Source organism: Haliotis rubra, unplaced genomic scaffold (assembly GCF_003918875.1).
Source record: "Haliotis rubra isolate DU_JTF1 unplaced genomic scaffold, ASM391887v1 Scf903, whole genome shotgun sequence".
Lineage (NCBI taxonomy): Eukaryota > Metazoa > Mollusca > Gastropoda > Lepetellida > Haliotidae > Haliotis > Haliotis rubra.
In genome coordinates, this window is record NW_025767639.1 from 277,565 (window position 1) to 299,515 (window position 21,951).

Below are 21,951 nucleotides of genomic sequence, written 5' to 3' on the forward strand. Positions count from 1 at the left end.
CACTATAAAGAACAAGAGATGGTAAGATGGTTAAATTGTTATTATTATTTCATTGCTGAGATCTGTGATGTACTCTCAATACACTGACAGTGCCATAATCAGTTCCATTAGGCTACACCGCCGTTCCAAAACATGGGTATACAGAATGTCAAGTCACAGAATAAAATGCGAAATTTCACAGTTCAATATCGTGTATGGCCGCCCCGCGCATTCACCACTGCCAAACACCGTCTCCTCATCGACTGCCTGATGCTTGTGAACACGTGGTTGGGGATTCTGCGCCATTGCTCTTGCAAGGCAGCGCCAAGTTCCTGCAAATTCTGAGGTTGGTTCCTAAGACCACGAAGCCTTCTCCCAAGTGCATCCCAAACGTGCTCTATTGGGGACCTCGATGGCCAGTCCATGACGTTGATTCCAGCGTTTTGAAGGAAATTTCGTGTCAACATCGCGGTATGCGGCCGAGCATTATCATGCTGGAACTGTAGACCTGGGCCATGAGCCGCCATGAAAGGAACGAGTTCAGGGGTGAGCACCTGGTCGCGGTAAGCAGCAGCTGTGAGGTTTCCACGGATGACCAGAAGTCGGGAACGGTTGTTCCACAAGAAAGCACCCACACCATGCAACTTCCGCCCCCGAATCTTTTACTTCTATACACAACATTGGGCATACCGTTCACGACGTCGTCTCCAGACTCTATGCCTGCCGTCCGCGCATCTGAGGGTAAACCTGGATTCATCGCTAAAGACGATTCGATTCCAGTCTCTCTGGGTCCATCGGAGGTGACGTTGGGCCCACAGCAGACGTTGACGTTGATGAAACGGCGTCAATATTGGCCCACGATATGGACGTCGAGAATGGAGATTGGCAGCCCGCAACCGATTTCGAATGGTCTGTGAGGACAGTCGACCTCTAAACATCTCAGCCCTGGTTCGTGTAGCCGGCAGAAATCTGTCACGTAGGTGACGTAGGACGATTTGACGGTCTTCTGCTCGTGACGTCACACGTGGACGACCTATTTACAAGTGAACGCTACCTTTGCTTACCTTTTCTTGAGAACTCTCCTTTAGCATTCAGGATCTAAAAGATAGTTAGAAAGGTATACGTTTTACAGTAAAGGAAACAAAGAATTATATAATTATCATAATACTTCAGGGAATTGTCCGTAGTATATTATTTCAATGTTTTGCCTCTACCTGTATTAACTGTGTGGGTTCTATGCGTCCCATCTTGAAGGTTCTGTTCCCACTTCGATTTTGATTGAACTCCTGCATATCCATGGTTGTGTTTCCAAACTCCAGAGCCTCTTGCAAGGTCATGTAGACACATTTGTACTGGTCCTGAAGTAATAATGAAACGACCGTTGACATTCGTGAGTTTATGCAAATGTGAGACATACAGTTCTTCTGTGGACTGTTTGCTTCATATGTATTCTTACAGTACAACCAGAAATTATTGAGAATTTAAAGATTGTAACTCACGTATTAAATGTGCATTTTCGCAGAACATAACTCCAGATTCAAAGACAGGTGAACAGTTAGTATTTTGTCAAATCACCATGGGCAGCAATGCAGGCTTCAATGCCGCGGGGCATACCACTGATCAAAGAAGTTAGAAAGTCGTGGGTCCATGCTGGCCCAGTATCGGACCACCCTTCTTTCATTTCAGCAATATTTGTCAGATTTTTCTTATTGCCACTTTCCTTCATAAAGTACCCAAACATTTTCCCAGTTAAAATTTATATGCTGTAAGCACCAGTTCAACCTTCGCTCCTTTTGTTCAGGTTTCATGATCGGTGAAGGAATTCATCGACTTTTCTGCCAACCCATTGCATGCGGCTCAGTTCTAATTGTCTCCTTACAGACAGACACAGTTCCTCTATCAATCATATCCAGCCTTAAGTTTTCTAAAACCCCTTCGTTTGTCTTTAGAAACAAGAATACCAAGCCGCCTCCTGTCACCGACAGTCAATTTTCTGGGCCTACCTGCGCCTCCCTGGTACTCAGTGCCATATCCATTTGCAACATATTTTTCAAAACACGATAAACAGTGGACAAAGGGATGCCTGTTCTGCACTTGAAAGCACTTTAGCTGATCTGATGTCCTTGTTATAATACTCTAAAATCAACTTCCTCTTCTCTAAATCATCCATACTGAGGATCACTGAAAATGTCGTCTGCTAGCAAGTAAACAAAGGGGATAACTCTTCACAAAATAATGAAAAGGATTAACGGAGTTGTCTCTCTTGAATGAAACCAAGCACTTGATAATGGTCAAGGTTGTTTATACTAGAAATCCAATTAAACATATTCCTAAAATTCTCAATAATTTCTGGTCATACTATATATAGAACATCGGTGCAAAACGAACATTCACATTGAGATGAAACTCTTACCTTGGTCTGTATCATGCCCTTCCTCTGGTCTCTCATCTTTGAGACACAACCAAACACATCGACCTTATCTACAGCCAGAGCCTGGTCCAATAGGTAGTCCACAGCGATGTAGGTTCCTGTTCGGCCGATCCTGCACTGGGGTTAAAATTATTATCGTTCATGTTTATGGCATCTGCGTGTCCGAACAAGTGATTTATACACTATTCATGAGAAAACGAATAAATGAACAAATGCTGCCAATATTACGCACCAAAAAGAAATGAACGAATTTTTGTCTGTACATGCTGTTACACTTTTGATGTGGGTTACCAAAATAGATGATAGTTCTTTATAAGTGTAACAATTCAGGGTGCAATTCTTTAATTTCCCTACCTGCAGTGCACCAGTAGAGAGTCATCTTTTGTGATGGGCGCTTTCCTTACCAGCCACAGAAACTCAGTCAAGGCGGTCTCCTCGGGTGTCCCATGATCCGGCCAAGTTGTAAAATGGAATTGGTTGAAGCACCGACAAGTGCTGGTCTTCGAGCATGCAAAAATTTACGTGAGGATTAAGTTGTTAAAAAAGAACTGCATTATGATAGTAGCCATTAATTCTAAATAGTATTGCTTCGCATAATGCTGAACACATCATTTCAGTAGTGTAGGCTATAGCCACTGACCATATTTCCAACCAGGGGTTCCTTTCACCAAGCAACCTTTAATAAGGTTAACCTTAACTCCCATTAGTTAACAGTGCACTTAGGCTACTTTACTGACTTAAGATGACCATAGTGCTTTGTGAAAGGAGACCCCGATTTATATATATACTCTCCCAAAAAAGAAACGCATCGTGAAAATAGCAATGTCATGTAGCAATGAATTAAAACGTGATTCATTTTACAAAAGGTTTTGCTCTGTTTATGAGTCCTATGGTGTTTATGTTTTGAAACATCACAACAAAACGCACCATCCCTAAAATATCCGTATTTAACAGCATGATTTTCAATTTCGGCGTGTAGTGTCACAGAATACACAATTCACTTGCAATGCACGTGAAAGTTGGGGATCAGATAGTCTCAATGATGGGTATAAAAGGTTGATCGCTGTCTGTCGATTATTCACTGTATTTGGAATATTGTTGACGAACGCAAAATGCCACGTCTAAGTGAAGCCAACCGTCATATCGCCATTGGTTTGCTTGAAGCTGGCCAGTCTCAACGTGCAGTTGCCCGACGCATGAATGTTCACCAAAGCACCATTTCACGGCTCTGGGAGAGATATCGCCGGCAGAATGCGGTAGCATCCGGGTACATCACCTGCGTCATCGAACAGCTACGGCGACCAGTACCGCTCGACAAATACCCGGATTGAGGAGGCTTTCTGCACCGACCGTCAGGAACAGGTTGAGAGAGGCTGGTTTACGTGCCAGAAGACCATATTTTGGCCCTGTGCTTCGACAACAACATCGTCGACATCGAGTTCAATGGTGCACCAACGTTCAGGCCTCGAACCTACCGAATTGGCGTAGAATCTGGTTCAGTGATGAATCACGATTTCTATTGGAACGACGCGATGGAAGAATGCGGGTGTACAGACGTCGACGTGAACGTTTCGCCGACGCTTGCGTTCCCCAGGTGGACAGATTCGGCCGGGACAGTGTTATGATGTGGGGGGCGAGCACCTGCCGTAGGAGACCACACCTCCTTCCAATCATTGATCGCCAGAGGGAGTTGTTTCAACAGGACAATGCCAGGCCCCTCACAGCACGTCACACTAGAGACTTCCTCCAGAACCACAACATCAATGTGCTCCCCTGGCCCTCAAGATCACCGGACTTAAACCCGATCGAACATCTGTGGGATGCCCTGGACAGACGGGTGCGACGCCGTAACCCTCAGCCCCAGACACTTCAGCAACTCGCACAGGCACTACAGGCAGAGTGGGCTGCGATTGGGCAACACGAGATTCTGAGACTTATTCGTTCGATGCCGAGGCGATGCCGTGCAGTTCTGGATGCCCACGGTGGTCACACGAGGTATTGACTTCAGCGCCACCACACGTCTCCATATGACACTCAAACTGACTTTCCTCGAGTTGGTGCCAAAGACGGATAAGTCTGCATTCCCAGTGTGCAATTTCGCTATATTTCATTGACTCATAAAGCCTACAAGATGTTTCAAAATAAACATAAAATACAGTTGAAATTCCTATATGCGTTTCTTTTTTGGGAGAGTATATTTACCTTCATATCTGTGACTTGTAGTTCTCTGACGACCCAATGTGCTCGCTGACTGGAGTTAGTTACAACGATGTGGAAATTCCCCACAGTCAAATCTCTTTTGTCCGACCAGTATGTTACACACTTCACCTGACACATGAATTGGCATGTTACAGTATGTCCTTTACTTCTTAGCACTGATACACAGGTGGACCTAAATTATGTCCGCAAACTCAAAATATCGGTCCGAGATTCAGTGATATTAAAGAAATTCCGCCTTGCGTCTATTTCAAAATGGTCAAAAATTGTCTTGAATTGTTGAACACTGTTTACTGTTTTATTTACTTCAAACTTATCATGGACAATAAAAGGCTATGTTTACTCTTATAAGAGTACTCAGTGAAATAGGTACATACTGACCTTTCCCATCTCCATGAGGTTAGTCAGCATGATGATTCTTGTACAGTTCTTTTCCCAGATCAACCTCCAGAAGTCAGTCAGCGTCTGTTCAGTAGGACCTGTGCAAAGGTGAGTGAGTGGAGTGAGTTAACATTTAATGTCACCTCGTCAATATTTCTGCCATATAGTGACGGGAAATACTGTACATACACAATAAATGCAAGTAGTTAAATAACCAGTCATGGACGGACTGTAAAATAACTAGAGTATCACAAAAAGAGTTAAAACTAGCTGGCATGCATCTTTAAAAGTAGAAACCTATTTTAAACATCTCCTCTCAGGAGGACAATAACTTTACGGTACTTCAACCTCCCTTGACGATACCACCATTAACAATCTGAGTTGCTAATTTAACTACCAATGATAAAAATACAGATCTGTACCCTGCGCAAAGGATGTACATATATAGATGACAATTGCCCCTGGAGGACAACAAACGATTCATGACTTATAGAACCTCAATTGTACAGGATCATTTTTTTACTGATTTTGTGGACTGATTTCTTCTTACAATGTCATTGTCACCGACCAGACAGAGTTTCATAGATACAATACAGAGAAGTGACGGTACCTTGCGCTGCAATGTAGGCTTTAGGTTGGGAGTAGCCCTGAAACCAGAAGTGGGAGAAGTTCCGGTACAATACACACTACACTACATCGCATAGTACTTAACGATGCCCAATGTCATTAAAGGTAAACAGTATAACAATTCCATCAGTTAATGTTAAATCCTACTAACGTCTATGTAGCTGGCATTTATGTAGTCAGAACCAGGCTTGTCTGGCAGTGTTTGCAACCTGACCCGGGTGTCATCATCTGGAATATAGGAAACATGGCCATGAAAGAGAGACGTCTTGTGTACTTAAGAGGAGACAATAGCGAAAAATGTTACACAGGTCACATCTAAATTATTGCAAGTATCTCTCTTTCTCAGTCAATCAAACCAACTGATTTTACACATTTCTCTTGTTCTATATTACCACTGTCTAAAATGAGCTGTTTAGAAAATACAGTAATACCTACATGGGTAATAATTAAGGAATCTGTTTTTCCGTTTGTTGACATCTCGCTGAGAGTCGTTGTAGGAACGGGTGAAAGTAGTTGGTAGCTTCTGGAAATCAATTCGTATCAGGTTACAGGAGTGATTCGGTAGGGTACAATGAGTGAAATATGAAGTCCTAATGTATAGTTAAAATGAATAACATTATTAAACCACAAAGAGTGCCAGCTGACCATTAATGAGAAAACGGATCGTAGCTTTGTGGCCAAAATTGCTTAATCATAAACTACATATTGTAAATCACAAAAAATATGAAACATATTATTTGTAAATTTCATGTCAAAGGATTGTCTCATCATGACGGTCACGGCGTTAAACACGCAACAAACAAACCAACCATCCATGTACCTGATACTCTGCTTGGAATCCCCGACGGGCACCTGCAGCTCCTTGATCCGATCCCCAGCTGATCTACGGACACCAATGTTACTGCAGGAGCACTTGTTATGTTGTAGTACGTATCACTGTGGTCGTCCTTCACATCATCCCTCTCCGCGTCGTCCTCGTTCGCTTCCTCCACATCTACTGCACTGGTGCATACGAGGTCATGCTTCTCGCCCACATCTAAAGCACTAGTGCATACAGTGTCTTCGTTCTTGTCTACATCCATAGCACTCGCATACACAGGTTCATGGTTCTCGTCCACATCTACTGCATTGGCATACTCAAGGTCGTGTTTCTCGTCCACATCTATAGTACTGTCATACACAGGGTTTTCCACCATGTATAGAGTGTCTTCTGTTGCTCAAATAACATGAAGCGAATTATTGAACGCATCGAATGGAAATCAGTGGACACAATTATTCTAATATAACATATTTAACATTTGAAGTGAATTATTAAACTCATTGATTGGAAGTCAATCGACACAATTATATACATATATACAATATATAACATATGATTGAAGGGAATGTGTTGGTGGTGATGACTGCAATTTCTCCATCTACTAAGGCATATGATCCTATGAATTGCAGTTTAGTTTTCAACTGATAAGAAACGGAATATGTTTTACAGATGACAACTTGTTTATAATGTTATGATTTGACATTTCGGTTTAAATTCTATGGCATTGTACAAAAGAGAATGTATACCGAAACGTTGCATCATAATATAACAAATAAGTCATAAAGTATACCAGATCTGGTTTAAGCAATGATGAATAACCCACATAATCCTAACGGTTCTTATAGAGGATGCAGAAAACATTACTCATATCCACGACAGTTCAATGTGATTCTCTGTTATTCCTTTATACGGACCTGTTTGCTCTTGGGATATATCTGCATGTTTATCTGTTTTCGTTGAGTGTGGATGTCTCCGCCGTCTTCGTATAAGAACGAAATGCATTAGTACAATTTATTGTGTACATAGAGAACAAACATGGTATTGTATAACCAACACACTTAATGGCCTCATTGTAGAACCAGAATGGCTAACCGTTCCCTTATTGTCTAAAATCCATGTGATGTTTGACATGAGGCAGATATATTGCTTGGTATTGGTGCGGCTTCAAAACATTAATCACTAAATCACACTTTGTTTGATTATGCATACAATATAAAGGTACCTACGAGGCACATAACCCTTATGATTCAAATTAATAATGTATGACTAGGATAGTCGTATCCATGCACACTCGTGAACACTTTACTTTTGCAGTGAGTGAGTGAGTGAGTGATATTCAATATTTCAGCTACATGGCGGCGGTCTGTAAATAATCGAGTCTGGACCAGACAATCCAGTGATCATCAGCATGAGCATCGATCGATCTGCGCAATTGGGATACGATGCCATGTGTCAACCAAGTCAGCAAGCCTGACCACCCGATCCCGTTAGTCGCCTCTTATGACAAGCACGTATTACTGAAGATCAATTCTAAAGTGTCGTGTGAACTGTGACAAAGACCAAAATACTATGGCATTATCCACGATGTTTCGCTAGTATAAATAGTCAAGTGAAAGCATTATTAATTGTCACAATTCATATACTATATCAAGATGTCCTTCGTACCTGAGTAAGACAACGACGGTAACAACAATGGCTGCTACAAAAGCTGGAACCTACAGAGCCTGCTATGACTCCTATATTGGACGATGGTGTTTCAACCAGCTCTAGAAGAGAAGCAAGAACATCTATCTTAAGCATTATATAGCACATTTGTACACAGTTGCAGACATTAAAGATTAATTAATAACACCATTGTCTTAGAAGAACAAGGCATTCCTTGCTTATTCACTACTTCATTGCGCTGCTGGTTATCAGAATGCAGATAAACATATTTTTCTTGTCAGTCGGATGACACGTGTCCTACGTTAACCATATTGTCAATCTAATGTTTCCATTTGAAAGGAAAATAGTGGTGACAGTTTTATAAAACTCTGTGATCACATCAAGTGTTACTGAAGGATATGCTAAATCATATATGCTATGTATGTGCTATGTTCAGCTGGCAGTAACTGAATATCAACTCTAATTAGTTGAACATGTTTGCAAGTATTTCGAGGGTTATTCGATGACTGTAAAGTAATTTGGACTTGACAGTTTTATAGTTATTTGGGAAATAATATTGACGCTTGTCATATACATGAATATTGACCCTTTGCCATGCACGGGGAACATGTCCGCCATTAGAATGTAGCCATGTCATAGTACGTGATGGTACGTGACAAATGATGATTAAATGACAAGCTAGGTCTGTCTATGAAAAATTCAGATGCACTACAGACCTTTTCTTACACACTCACTTACGAAAGGCATAGCTGTACCCGAGGCGAAAGCGACCTCATGAATGTCGTAATACTATATACATCTTATTACACGATAAATGCCATGGTGGGTCATGTGGTTCAAAGTAGCCGGTGGGGTAGCCTAGTGGTTAAAGCGTTGGCTCGTCACGCCGAAGACCCGGGTTCGATTCCCCACATGGGCACAATGTGTGAAGCCCATTTCTGGTGTACCCGCCGTGATATTGCTGGACTATTGCGAGTGTGATTGAAGGACTGAAGAAGTATTGAATATTTTACTTTGTGTACATGTCTGGTGAGTCCATCCGTCGCTGCATCCCGTGAGGCAGCTTCCGTTGACATGGTGACAGTCGCTGGCGTCACGACATTCTCCACATTCTCCAGTACAGTTGACACCGAATGAACCAAGACTACAGACTGGAACGTTGGTGAATAAACATCTACACATTACATTTGGCACACAAAAGTTGCGGATATTGATATTGTAATGTGTTCTATGATATTCATTTAGCACATCATACATGTACCGCCCTATCAAAATGTACTCTGAATGTAGGAATTTGTGTCGAGGATAGCAAGTGATTAAATGTTGTGTTAGCTTGCAGTTGGGAATATTTAAACATAAATTATGTAAATTATGGAGAATGGGTAAGAGAAAGTAGTAAATATTATTAAACACGTCCTATGCCGTCAAGGTACGGTAATCGGTGACCACTGGATATTTATAAGTAACCCCGTTTTTATTTTCAGTGGACTTAAACACACTGATCAAGCAGTAAAAAGCAATCATCCACTTTTTAAGCATCCTTCATGTTTCGTGATTCCCCCAATGTTAGATCTTCACATTGCTCCAAGTAGCCGTGTCTGACGTGACAGAAGCCGTATGTAAGGAAACGTTTATTTGTGTTTAACACACTATAACTACGTTTAGTCTGAATATTATTATTGTTACAATCTGAAATATATTTTTGAAACCAAACATAGTTTCGATGCTTTCATTAAGAACCCGTAGCAGGTTTGATACAAATTGTTGTTGACTCTTACCCTGTGAACAGTCTTCACCCTGCCACCCCGACTCACAGCTAGAATCACACCGTCCTGTATCTTTGGGACAGATGCCCGACCCTCCTTCACACATCCGGGCACTGCAGTTACCCACACAGTCAGCTCCGTACTCTAACCCTGGGTGCACACTGCATGTAAAGAAACTGACTTTAGCCTTCCATGTAACTATACACGATTTACTTGGTTTGCCTTTGGACTTGTTTGTGGAGGACAGGAAAGTATATGCTCACCTCACTGAGAACTGCATCTAACATACCTACGAGACAGTGACTCGTGTAAATATATGCTCGTGGTGTTGTTGGAGCTGGAGAACGTAGCCTACATTTGCCTTAGTAATAGGTTAGGTTAGGTTAGGTCTTTTCGTTTTTGGTTGTGTGGGTTTGTGTGTCTGGGTGGGTTGGGTGGGTTGGGGTGGAGGTGTCTTTTCTTTACATACTTATTCCACGGGCATCTTGCAAATGGGCCCAACATTGTAACCTGCCAGTATGTATGTCTACCTATATACGTGTGACGTTCCTTTACTGTTATGTGTCGACACGTTTTTCGTTTTTTGGTTGTGTGGGTGTGTGTGTCTGGGTGGGGTGGGAGGTGGGGTGGAGGGGTCTTTTTTTACATGCTTATTCCACGAGCATCTTGCAAATGGGCCCAACAACATTGTAACCTGCCAGTATGTATGTCTACCTATATACATATGACGTTCCTTTACTGTTATGTGTCGACACGTTTTAGACCCTTTAGGTGTTATCAATTCCTAACTTGCATTAGCCTTGATCTGGCTGAAATACTGTTCACATACTCACAGATGGGTTGACCCGTGAAGATCCGGGTTAGAATTGGTCTTCAGCGACCCATGCTTGTCGTAAGAGGCGACTGACGTGATCGGGTGGTGACTTGGTTGACACATGTCATCGTATGCTCATGCTGGATTGTCTGGCACAGACTCGATTATTTACAGACCGCCGCCATATAGCTGGAATATATTGCTGAGGGCTGCATAAACTCACACACTCGCATTTGAGTCCCGCTTATACTGATATCTCCTTTAGCTTTTCTTCAATTTGCATTAACAGTGTGATAAAGTGGGTAGACTAGAAAGGATTCTATCCAAGACCAAAGATCGAATCTGACCTGTTGTACAGTCATTGTCCTTCCAGCCGGGCTTGCAGCCTCCGTCACACTTCCCCGTCACGTGATCACAGCTGGATGACGACGTTCCACTGCAGTTTCTGGCAGAGCATAGGCGAGCACAGTTGTCTCCGTAGGTAACTACGCACTCTGAAACGATTTGATTAACACAATAGCAGAGAGGGAACATGTGAACTCTGATTATAAACACTTCATCTGTGGTTGGGTTAGCTTGTCGCGTTTGAGATACTTGAGGGGCGGGTGGGGCAGCCGAGTGGTTAAAGTGATCGCTCGTCTCACCGAAAACCCGGATTCGATTCCCCACATGGGTACAATGTGTGAAGCCCGTTTCTGTTGTCCCCCGTCGTAGTATTGCTGGAATATTGCTAAAAGCGACGTAAAACCATATTCCCTCACTCACTTGAGGTACTTGAAGAACACACCAGCCAGATCGATAAGGTTAAATGTATTGGAAATAATGTTATTAAACTCGGGTTCTTACTCTGTGTGCAGTCTATTCCATTCCACCTGCCTTGCAGCCGCCAACACACTCCCCCGTGGATCTGTCACAGCTAGAGTTGTCGCCCTTGCAATTCCTGTCTGAACACTTCTGATTGCAGTTTGTTCCATAACTGCCATAGATACACGCTGAAAACATAACGTTTTTCATGTTCAGTGAAACAACCATATTTCTAATCCCAGTTACCTCCTTCCTTTGATTCTTTTGAATATTTGTAAAAACTTTTAAACTTGTAACTTGTTCAAGTCTGAAATTATATGTATTCTCAGTGTATAAATAGTTTTAAATCTTATTTGTGCAAAGACTGGCTGTCCAAAAAAGTGACCAGTCCTGCGGCAAGCCGAGAAATGTTCGTAACATTTTAGTTTACCGCCATTAGACAAGTATTGCTGGAGCGTAGTATGACCACTGGAAAAAAATCCATCTTTCCAAGCTTGGAAATGTCTTGGAAAGATGATGTTTCCAAGACATTTCCAATTTTGGAAAGATGATGTTTCCAAGACTTTCCAATTTTGGAAAGATGATGTTTCCAAAAATTTCCAATCTTGGAAATATCCGCAAGGGGAGATAACTGGTGGGTGATGGTAAATTATTGTTCTGCATGGGCTAATTGCAATAGTGGCATGGGGCGGCATGAGTGTTTCATGGGGTCGTTAAGGCGACTGGCGGTAGTCTCTGATGTTTGGTGTTGTTTTAGTAATGATTGTTTAAGGGGTTAACGAAAGGATTATCGACTTGACTACTCAGAAATTGCAGTGAACACATTTTAAGTGTTCAATGTTGTGGAGTGAAAAGTGAATTTGTCACGTTGAGTTTAAATATGTATCATCATAAGCTTATATCTAGTCAGTGAGAGTTACTTTCGTACAAGGGCCACCGACCCGTTTTACAATTATAAAGATGAAAATACAATCCAGCGCCATATATAATATTAAGCTGTATGCTTTAACGTGTACAATGTCTAATTTAATCTTATACTCTATATTCAAAACTTCGCTCTTTTTGTCAATGTTTCACATGGATTATTTATGTAGTATTGTGGGAGAAGGCTGTGTTACTCAGATCACAGTATAATGAACATTCCAATAAAGAATTGGTACTGTGATTCAATGGTAAGTCACAATACACAGAGGGCGAGAATCACTCATGTTGTTTTATATTTACTTTCGCCCTTATTCCAACATTAAAGGATGGTCTGAACAACGAAACTTACTCAAAGCAAAGCAGATCGTTTCGTTGCTGTCAATCGTTGCGTTGCCGTCCTGGGGTCGAGTGATGGTGTCACCATGCACTAATTTCCACCGGACCCCGCAGTTCGTGCTAAATCATTTAGTAAATGAGTTATGTTTGTGAGTGCGAAACAAGCGTTGTGGAAGCTTGGAACGATATCTTAAATTTGTCCAGATAAGCTTCGCGGAAGTTAAAGAATCAAACTACTTACTACTTGTAGTACAATATATATATGATTGATGACCAAACATATTTTCCCATGACAACAACCCTTGAAGCATAAAGATTTCTTTCTCGGAAGCGAGACCGTGGTGGAAGTGACAATAATATTGTAAAGTAGTGTTATATTGACACCACTCGCTGCCTCGAGAGAAATTGTTATGATATAAGATATAAGTCACGCAATCCTATTGGATTATCAATCAAATACATATTGTACTACCAGTAGAAAGTAGTTTGATTTTGTAACTCGGTGAAAACAAACCTAAATAGCATTTATTATTCTCAGACTCGCGGATGTTCGCGACAGTGCGCTGCCATTTTTAATAATCGTAACATGACGGGCTAAAAGTCTGTTAAAGAATTAATATATAGAGATTATGGTTTGTTTTCATCAAGCTAGAAAAGCAAAACTACTTTCTACTCGTAGTTAAATATGTATTGGAATCATAAGCCAACAAGATTTGGCATGACACAACTTATAACATAACGATTTCTTCCTCGGAAGCGAGGTGGGGTCGAAGTGACATACTGCGCAATAAATATCTTGCTACATTCCCATGGTTAATGTCCACTCACCAGTATGTAGATACTAGTCAACGTGCGTCTTCTATTTGGTCTTATAATCCCAATTGGTTTATTATCAGGCGATCTGCCTTTACTTATAACTTGAATATCTAGACATTGTAAATCATAATTCGCACACACGCCCTCTAGTGTATGTTTGTCTGTCCTATTTACTTCACGACGAAATCATGGATTCTGTGGAATGCTGCGACAAATGAATAAAACAAAATGCAATTATTAAAACTAAAACAGGTAGTTATAATGATGTCAGGCTATTACTTTGTTCGGAGGAATGTATCCATCAATATCCACAAAGAAACAGAGCCGTATGTCATTCACCTGCAGCTGTTCCAAATGATGTGTCTTTTAACAGTCTAATACATGTTCACGAAAAGTGATATATCGTTTCAGGTATTTCACATTGGTATATAGTCGCATTGGTCACCCAAGATAGCATACCTGAAGACTAATTGCATAATCTCCGCCATTCTTTACAAAAAGTAATTTAGTTAGCCAATAATGAGAATCAATGTCTTGGCGGTTAATCTTTGAAAGATGGAAGTTGTTTTACGCAGACACAGATTGTCGACAGAGTGCATTTAGTATTGATTAGTAAAATGTACATACATAAACACTACCTTTTGACAAATCCGCTGTAAGATAAAAGTATGGGTTAATCCTTTGATCGATGTTTATACTGTTGAGTATTTACTCCAGACACAAGAAATGCCAAATGGGAACCTTTGTCGAGTTATCTAAGTGGTGTTACCACTAATTATACCTGTTATAAATTCATTAACTGACCATCAAGTGAATGATGACAAATGACATAATGTAGGTTTTATACCACCTAACACGGGTTACAACAAGGAGTATTAATTGCTGTACTGCATGCAATTTTAATTGCATGTGAAAACCTATGGGCCGACACTATTTTGAGAATACGGACAGAACTTCATTGTTGCAAAGAAATACATATAAGCATTTGCTGTGTGCTAAAACTGTATTTACCTATTTACCTATGTAAATTTTCAGAGTCTTCTAGCAATAGCAAAGTGCAAGGATGTGTTAAAAGGAATAACACAGTCGTCAAACGGTTGCTGTTCGAATTGCATGAAATATGCAAAAGCATGACATATTCAAGAACAATGTTTCCAATTTTGGAAATATGAGATCCAAAAATGTGGCCAATTTTGGAAATGTCCACAAGGGGAGATAACTGGTGGGCGATGGTAAATTATTGTTCTTTGCACGCCCAGGACCTAATCCCTTGTTGATTGATGAGTGAGTCAAGGCAGTTAAGAGTCACCAATTAACAAGGCCTACTGCCTTGTCCTCCTTTATGCCTCTTAAAGAAGTCTCTGGAAGTAAGTTAAATCTTTGATGGGCATTAAGAAGTGGAATGCATTACTGTGACCTGATTTTCACCTGATGAAGGAGACAAAGCATATGCTCCGAAACTTCGTGTTATTCACAATAAAGAAGTAGACATCCATAAATCTTGTTTTTCTTATTAAAAAGGTAAGTTATAAAAATCTACTGAGGCTGTAGGTTTGTTAATCATGTCGCGATGTGATTATCGCTCTAACACACCTGAGAGATTCGTCAACAGTGTGGTATGCACAGGCGGTGAAAAATTGTATTGTATTACATTGGGTTGGTTTATATTGTTAACATTATTCCATGGTCAATATCGCAATGTTTCTTGAAATGGTAGTATACGGAAGTTTGTTCCACATTTTGATAATTTATAGAGTGATTCTTATCAAATTAGATATTTCTTTATCGTCCGAACAGAATTCACAAATTACGGATGTTTTGTGTGTGTGTGTGTGTGTGTGTGTGTGTGTGTGTGTGCATGCACGCGTGTATAACATCTATAACTTGATAGGGTATTAATTAAAATCAGGCCGATTGTAACCATAATGACTATATTGGATGGAACCTTCCAAGAACAAAATAATTTCACTCTTCAAAAGGAACTGGAACAGTAACATTTTTCATGTTTTCATATGAGCTTCAAAACATTGAATGCACATAAATGCTGTATGATGAAATGGATCAGAGAACATTAGAATGGCATACGTGACGTGTGAATGACACGTGCGCAATGAATCAAAATATATATAATCACTATGTTAGTTGACTCATGACCAGACACGTCAAGCTGGTACCGATAGATTTATATCTATTATGTAAAAATTCAGTATTTCTTAGTACCTGAAATGAAAACACGACTTTGGAATGAGATGTTTTAATCTGAGATTAATCTGTTAGGTAGCAGTTTACTTAAGTAGAACTTAAATCAACTTCAAGATTGGCCATTCGCAAAGTGAAGCAGATTTCACTTATACTGCAGTAAACAGTATGGGGATACACAACGAAACATACCCCTTTATGTGATAACAACTCCTGTTTATTGCATAGAGCGGCATGTCGATGTACAACGTTCAGGATAGACAAGCTGATTGAATGTTGATTGATTCCATCACTTGGACAAAGGAGTGGATTTAGACTTGTTGATCTTACTCTCCTCATGCCCCAACGATGTGCTACGTGCTGAATCACCTGGTGTTAATTTGCTGCTAGTCACTATGCATATATACTTCTGTTCACCTGGTAACTGTTATCATGTTGATAACGGCGTGAGAATATACATGGAAACTGCCCTCTATCGACCTTTGGTCCAAACAGATGAGTTAAGAGAAATGTTGATGTCCGTCCGTTAGCAAATTAACGATGGATTATAGAGACAATGATAGGCCTACGTGTTGATAGAAGAGGATATTCCGGATTATGCGAATGAGAGCACACCTAATGAGAAAACAGCCAAAATATATGTATAAAGATAGTGTTTCATTTCAGTCTCAGCATATAAACATTGAAATATAAAACACATAAAAAACATAGAAGGCGTAAGCCACGAGTGGTAACGGGAGACTATATGGACAGATTTTATTTAATCATGTTACAACATGCTACATATTATAGGATTTTTATAAATATATTATATTACATCATATTATGAAATGTTTCAAAATATTACATAATTATAAATATACATACACATTTATAAGTACATTATAAATATATTAAAGATGTGAAAGAAGAGACGCTGAATCAGCAAACTGTCTAACAGTTAACATTCCATTTTATTTTGAAACTGGTGTCTCAGTTCTTGAAGATGTCGTTCAAGGTATCGGTATTTCTTCGTCGTGGGTTGTCTTTGGCCTTCGGCATATTGCACCAACGAGGTGTAGTAATAAACTTATGTTCAAGTTGAGCATTAGCCATTTCGGAAATCAAATGTACACTTTCATGCTTCTTCTCATTACATGTATATATCCCAATGTAATTAGAGGGGAACTGATCCCAGAGCGATTAATGTTTCTCGCCAACAGTCTAATTACCAAACCAAACTGCAAGCTTGTCGGTATCTGCTCCCTCGACCGTGACGGACACAGGGACTGGGCTTCTAGCCACCTTGACAAAATTTCTTCAACCCAAACAGCGGGACATTAGGAAGGGTGGATGCTCATCAGATGCTGTTACATGTATTTGAGAATACCCCGGTAGTTCCTGTTCTGATTGCAATAAAAGTATACCAGCAGTGTATATGCTTTTTCTGGATTTTTAATGCATAGATGGCATAGTGACTGATCCAATTTTTCAAATTGATCTTATTTCTGTGTTTTTACCTCGATATTTAATCATGCCATGTAAAACATATGATGTCTATTACATATTATATTTATGGCGACAAATGAAAATGTACTTAGGTATATACTATTTTAACTTCAGTACACATCCAATGCTTATATGTATTTCTTATGCAACAATGAAATTCCGTTCGTATCCTCCAAACAGTGTCGGCCCATAACTTTTTTCAGGCAATTAACATTGCATGCAATTCAGCGATTACTATCCCCTTTGCTGTAACCAGCCGAGTGTTTGGTGGTATAAACCTACACATGTTATTTGTCATCATTCACTTGATGGTCAATTAATGCATTTATAACAGGTATGATGGTAATACCACTCAGGTTACCCGCCAAAGGTTCCCATTTCGCATCTCTTGTGTCTGGAGTAAATACATGTACTCAGCATTATGAATTAAGGTCTGATGTGACAAATGTATTACATGTTATGTAATATGCTCATGGAACTGCAGCAAGACGAATTATCAGCTAAGATACAAAACAAACATTGATCAAAGAATTAACCGATAACACGCTGATTGATTAATTACTTTTTTCTTGCACAGTGGATTTGTCAAAAGGTAATGTTTATGTATGTAGATTTACTAATCTATACTGATTACACCCTGTCCTTTCCCCTGTACCTGTGTAAAAACAACATCTTTCCTTCAATGTATTAACCGCCAGTAAGTTGATGGGGGTGTTCCTCTTTTGCCAGTCGGGCAAGTTGTTTATTTAAGGCGTAAGAGGATCTACCAGACCATGTTAATTAGCAAGACAATGGTACGGGTGGGTGGGGAGGGGGAGGAGATGACCAAGCCAAGAAAAACACAAGTGGATTTAATGCTCATTATTGGCTAATTAGATTACCTTTTTAAAGAATGGCGGACATCATGCAATTAGTTGACCAATGAGATTATACACCAATGTGAAAACTGAATCGATGTATCCCTTTTTCGGGTATTAGACTGTTAAAAGACACTTGGCATGGAACGGGATTCTTTGTCAGCTGCAGATCCATGGCATATTGTTCCTTTATGTGGAGGTAGTGTCCCATTTTTGACAGTGTCTTGGTCACTGATTCGCGAAGTTTCGCTCTCAAACCTGGGATAACTAGCTGCACCAATTAAGGGTAGTTATGTTAAAGGTCACATAAACCCTAGGGGGTACACATACATAAATCACTAACTGGCATCGTTATAAATGAAACCCCGTCATTAAAACTACTCATTTCGACCTTTAATTGACTTAAATCGACCTTTTTGACAACAGTGCACAATTCTCACCCGCGAACGAAATTTCAACCAATCAGAGCGGCGCGCCTCTGTGACGTCATATGAGGAATAGCTTTGAGAGCCGATGCAGAATTCATCTACATTTTAGGGGGTAAATTATCGTGTTTACAGGCTTGTATAAACCTGAAATCGTGACAATTGTTGTGGAAAATGAAAGCTATATGTTCTCACAATCTACTGTCATTTAATTTTGTCTCCTGCTTTGCCTAGTTTCCGAGTTACAACTTGTTTTCATAGACGATTCTGTCAAAATCGATTTGTGTCGTTAGGCCCTATTTGTATAATGACTGATCCAAATTGATCCTATTTCTGTGTTGTTTTACCTCGATATTTAATCATGTCATGTAAAAATCTGTTTGTATTCTCAAAACAGTGTCGGCCCATAAGTTTTCACATGCAATACAGCAATTAATACTCCCTCGTTGTAACCCGTGTTAGGTGGCATAAACCTACACATGTTATTTGTCATCATTCACTTGATGGTCAGTTAATAAATTTATAACAGGTATAATTAGTGGTAACACACTTAGATTACCCGACAAAGGTTCCCATTTGGCATTTCTTGTGTCTGGAGTAAATATTCAACATTATAAACATCGATCAAAGGATTAACCGATAACACGCTGATTGATTAATTACTTTTATCTTACACAGCGGAATTGTCAAAAGGTAGTGTTTATGTATGTAGATTTACTAATCTATACTGAATACACTCTGTCGTGTCGGTGTCTGCGTAAAAACAACGTCCTTCTTTCAAAGGATTAACCGGCAATACATTGATTGATTGCCCATTATTATTCTAACTAAATTACTGTTTTAAAGAAAAAGCGGACATTATGCAATTAGTTGCCAGGTGTGCTATCTTGGGTGACCAATGAGACTATACACCAATACCTGAAAAGATTTATCACTTTTTCGTATATTAAACTGTTAAAAGACACATCATTTGGAACAGTTTTGTGGATATTGATGGATACATTCCTCGAACAAGGTGATGGCCTGATATTGTTCCTATAACTTTAATCTGTTTTAATTTTAATATTTGCATTTTGTTTTTATTCATTTGTCGTAGCATTCAACAGAATCATTGTTTTCGCCGTGAAGTGTAATGAGACAGACAACATGCACTAGGGTGTGTGTGTGCGAATTATGATTCACATTGGCTAACTATAAAATGTCTAGATATTACAGTTCTGTTATAAATTCACTATAAGTATCAGCAGATCGTCTGCTTTTTATTTAGTTTCAAAATGCATACAAGTGTGATAATAAACTAATTAGGATTATAAGACCAAATATAAAGACGCACAGTGACTAGTATCTACATACTGGTGAGTGGACATTAACCATGGGAATGTAGCAAGAAATTTATCGCGCAGTATTGTGACTTCGACCCCACCTCGCTTCCGTGGAAGAAATCGTTATGTTATAAGTTGTGTCATGCAAAATCCGTTTGGTTATGATTCCAATACATATTTAACAACGAGTAGAAAGTAGTCTTGATTTTCTAACTTGATGAAAACAAACTATAATCTCATTAATTCTAACAGATTTTTTATTTTTAAAATGGCGGCGCCCCCTATCGGGAACATCCGCCAGTCTGAGGATAAATGGTATTTAGGTTTGTTTTCACCGAGTTATAAAATCAAAACTACTTTCTACTGGTAGTAAAATATGTATTTTATTGATGGCCAATAGGATTTTGCATGACATAGCGTATATCATAACAATTTCTCTCGTGGCAGCGAGGTGGGTGTCAATATAATACTACTTACAATATTATTGTTACTTCGACCACAACCTCACTTCCGAGGAAGAAATCGTTATGTTACAAGTTGTGTCATAGAAAATCTTTATGGTCATCAATCATATGCATATTTTACTACAACTAGTAAGTAGTTTTGATTCTTTAACTTCCGTGAAGCGATCTGAACACAAGTAAGATATCGTTTCAGGCTTCCACAACGCTCGCTTCGCACTCACAAACATAACCCATTTAGCACGAACTGCGGGGTCCTGTGGAAATCTGTGCATGGAGACACCATCGCCCGACCCCTAGGAGCAATTGACAACAAAGCAACGATTCGGCATGTCGTCGTTGATGTCGAGAAATCATCAAAATGATGAGCGTGCTACACATTTTCTATACAACTAACTGAAAATCGTTCCTCATATGACGTCACTGCAGTGCTCTGGCGACAGAGTTACGTAACCTGTCTGTGGTTTCGTTGGCGGGCGGGAGGGAAGCAGGCGACTTTTGGGCCACTTTTAATCGCTCGGTATTAATTAACCACAAGTTTTTAAAGAATAAGTTTGGTGTTCCGCATAAGACTAACCACAAATCTTTCATATGTAATGGTTAAAAGAGTAACAAAAAACAAAGTTTAGTGGTTCTTTAATGCAATCACCTGAGAGAAGTACAGAACAAGTAAAATTCTTCAACACTAATACAAACTTATACGAGACGAATGGATACATTCCTCGAACAAGGTAATAACCTGACATTGTTGCAGACTTTAGTCGGTTTTATTTCTAATATTTGCATTTTGTTTTTATTCATTTGTGGTAGCATTCAACAGAATCATTTGTTTTCGCCGTAATGAGACAGACAACATACACTAGGTCATACCTAGGGTGTGTGTGAAATATGATTCTTGTTGGCATTCTATAAAATGTCTAGATATTACAGTCATGTTATAAATACGCTATAAGTATAATCGTATGCTTTTTATTAAGTTTCAAAATGCATGCCAAATATGGCAATATAATAATTAGGATTATAAGACAAAATATATAGACATACATTGACTTCGTTTTTTTTCAGTCCTGACATTTTTTACCACTGGCAGATGATTAAAGTGTTTTCATTTCATTTTCAAAATGATGGAAATATTATCGAGTAAAAATGATTTTATTTTTGTTGATCAATCTACACCTATACGATCAATTGCGCATGCGGGTTGCGCAGCAAAGGTCACGAACCAATCGAAAGTACTGGGATATCATCCGGGTACTCAGGGGAGAAAAGCAATAACAAAAGCAACAACCAGTGCGCGGAAATTGCTCTGGATCAGTGCCTTGTTAAATGTGTTTACCATATGATTGTTTTGATCATGTTTTACACGGTCGGCTTCAGTGTGCGATGTGTTCACTTCCATCAACCACCAGCTTGTAATAACATCGTCACATGAGATTGTGCCATGCTAAAATAACACCCAAACTTTAAAGCGTACCCTTGTCAATGTCCTGAGCCTTATAAGAATCGAAAGGTCGGCTTCCTGAGTCGACATCTCAAACTATGGTATGTAAGTGGTAATAATTCCCGAGCATTAGAGAACAGATTGGCTTGTTTGGAATTTAATGCTTTTCATAAACTAG

General features: G+C 39.7%; 1 protein-coding gene and 2 long non-coding RNA genes across 3 annotated transcripts in view; all 3 read right to left on the reverse strand.

Moving 5' to 3' along the window:
• Positions 1–1,032: 1,032 nt before the first annotated feature.
• Positions 1,033–2,517, reverse strand: LOC124264033. The gene is made up of 3 exons (XR_006895026.1): positions 2,393–2,517; positions 1,194–1,337; positions 1,033–1,077 (listed from the first exon to the last, which is right to left on the reverse strand). It is a non-coding gene; the product is annotated as an uncharacterized LOC124264033 (long non-coding RNA).
• A 150-nt stretch (positions 2,518–2,667) lies between these two features.
• LOC124264032 lies at positions 2,668–6,822 on the reverse strand. Its single transcript, XR_006895025.1, has 7 exons — positions 6,456–6,822; positions 6,071–6,158; positions 5,787–5,863; positions 5,619–5,655; positions 5,009–5,106; positions 4,613–4,738; positions 2,668–2,910 (listed from the first exon to the last, which is right to left on the reverse strand). It is a non-coding gene; the product is annotated as an uncharacterized LOC124264032 (long non-coding RNA).
• A 3,186-nt stretch (positions 6,823–10,008) lies between these two features.
• Positions 10,009–21,951, reverse strand: part of LOC124264031 (multiple epidermal growth factor-like domains protein 10) — a 28,203-nt gene continuing 16,260 nt past the window's right edge. Inside the window, exons 6-8 of the mRNA XM_046698753.1 lie at positions 11,547–11,692; positions 11,048–11,194; positions 10,009–10,047 (exon numbers count right to left, since the gene is read on the reverse strand). Of these exons, the coding sequence (XP_046554709.1) occupies positions 11,559–11,692 (134 nt within the window). The 3' untranslated portion in view covers positions 10,009–10,047; positions 11,048–11,194; positions 11,547–11,558. The remainder of the gene's footprint in view (positions 10,048–11,047; positions 11,195–11,546; positions 11,693–21,951) is intronic.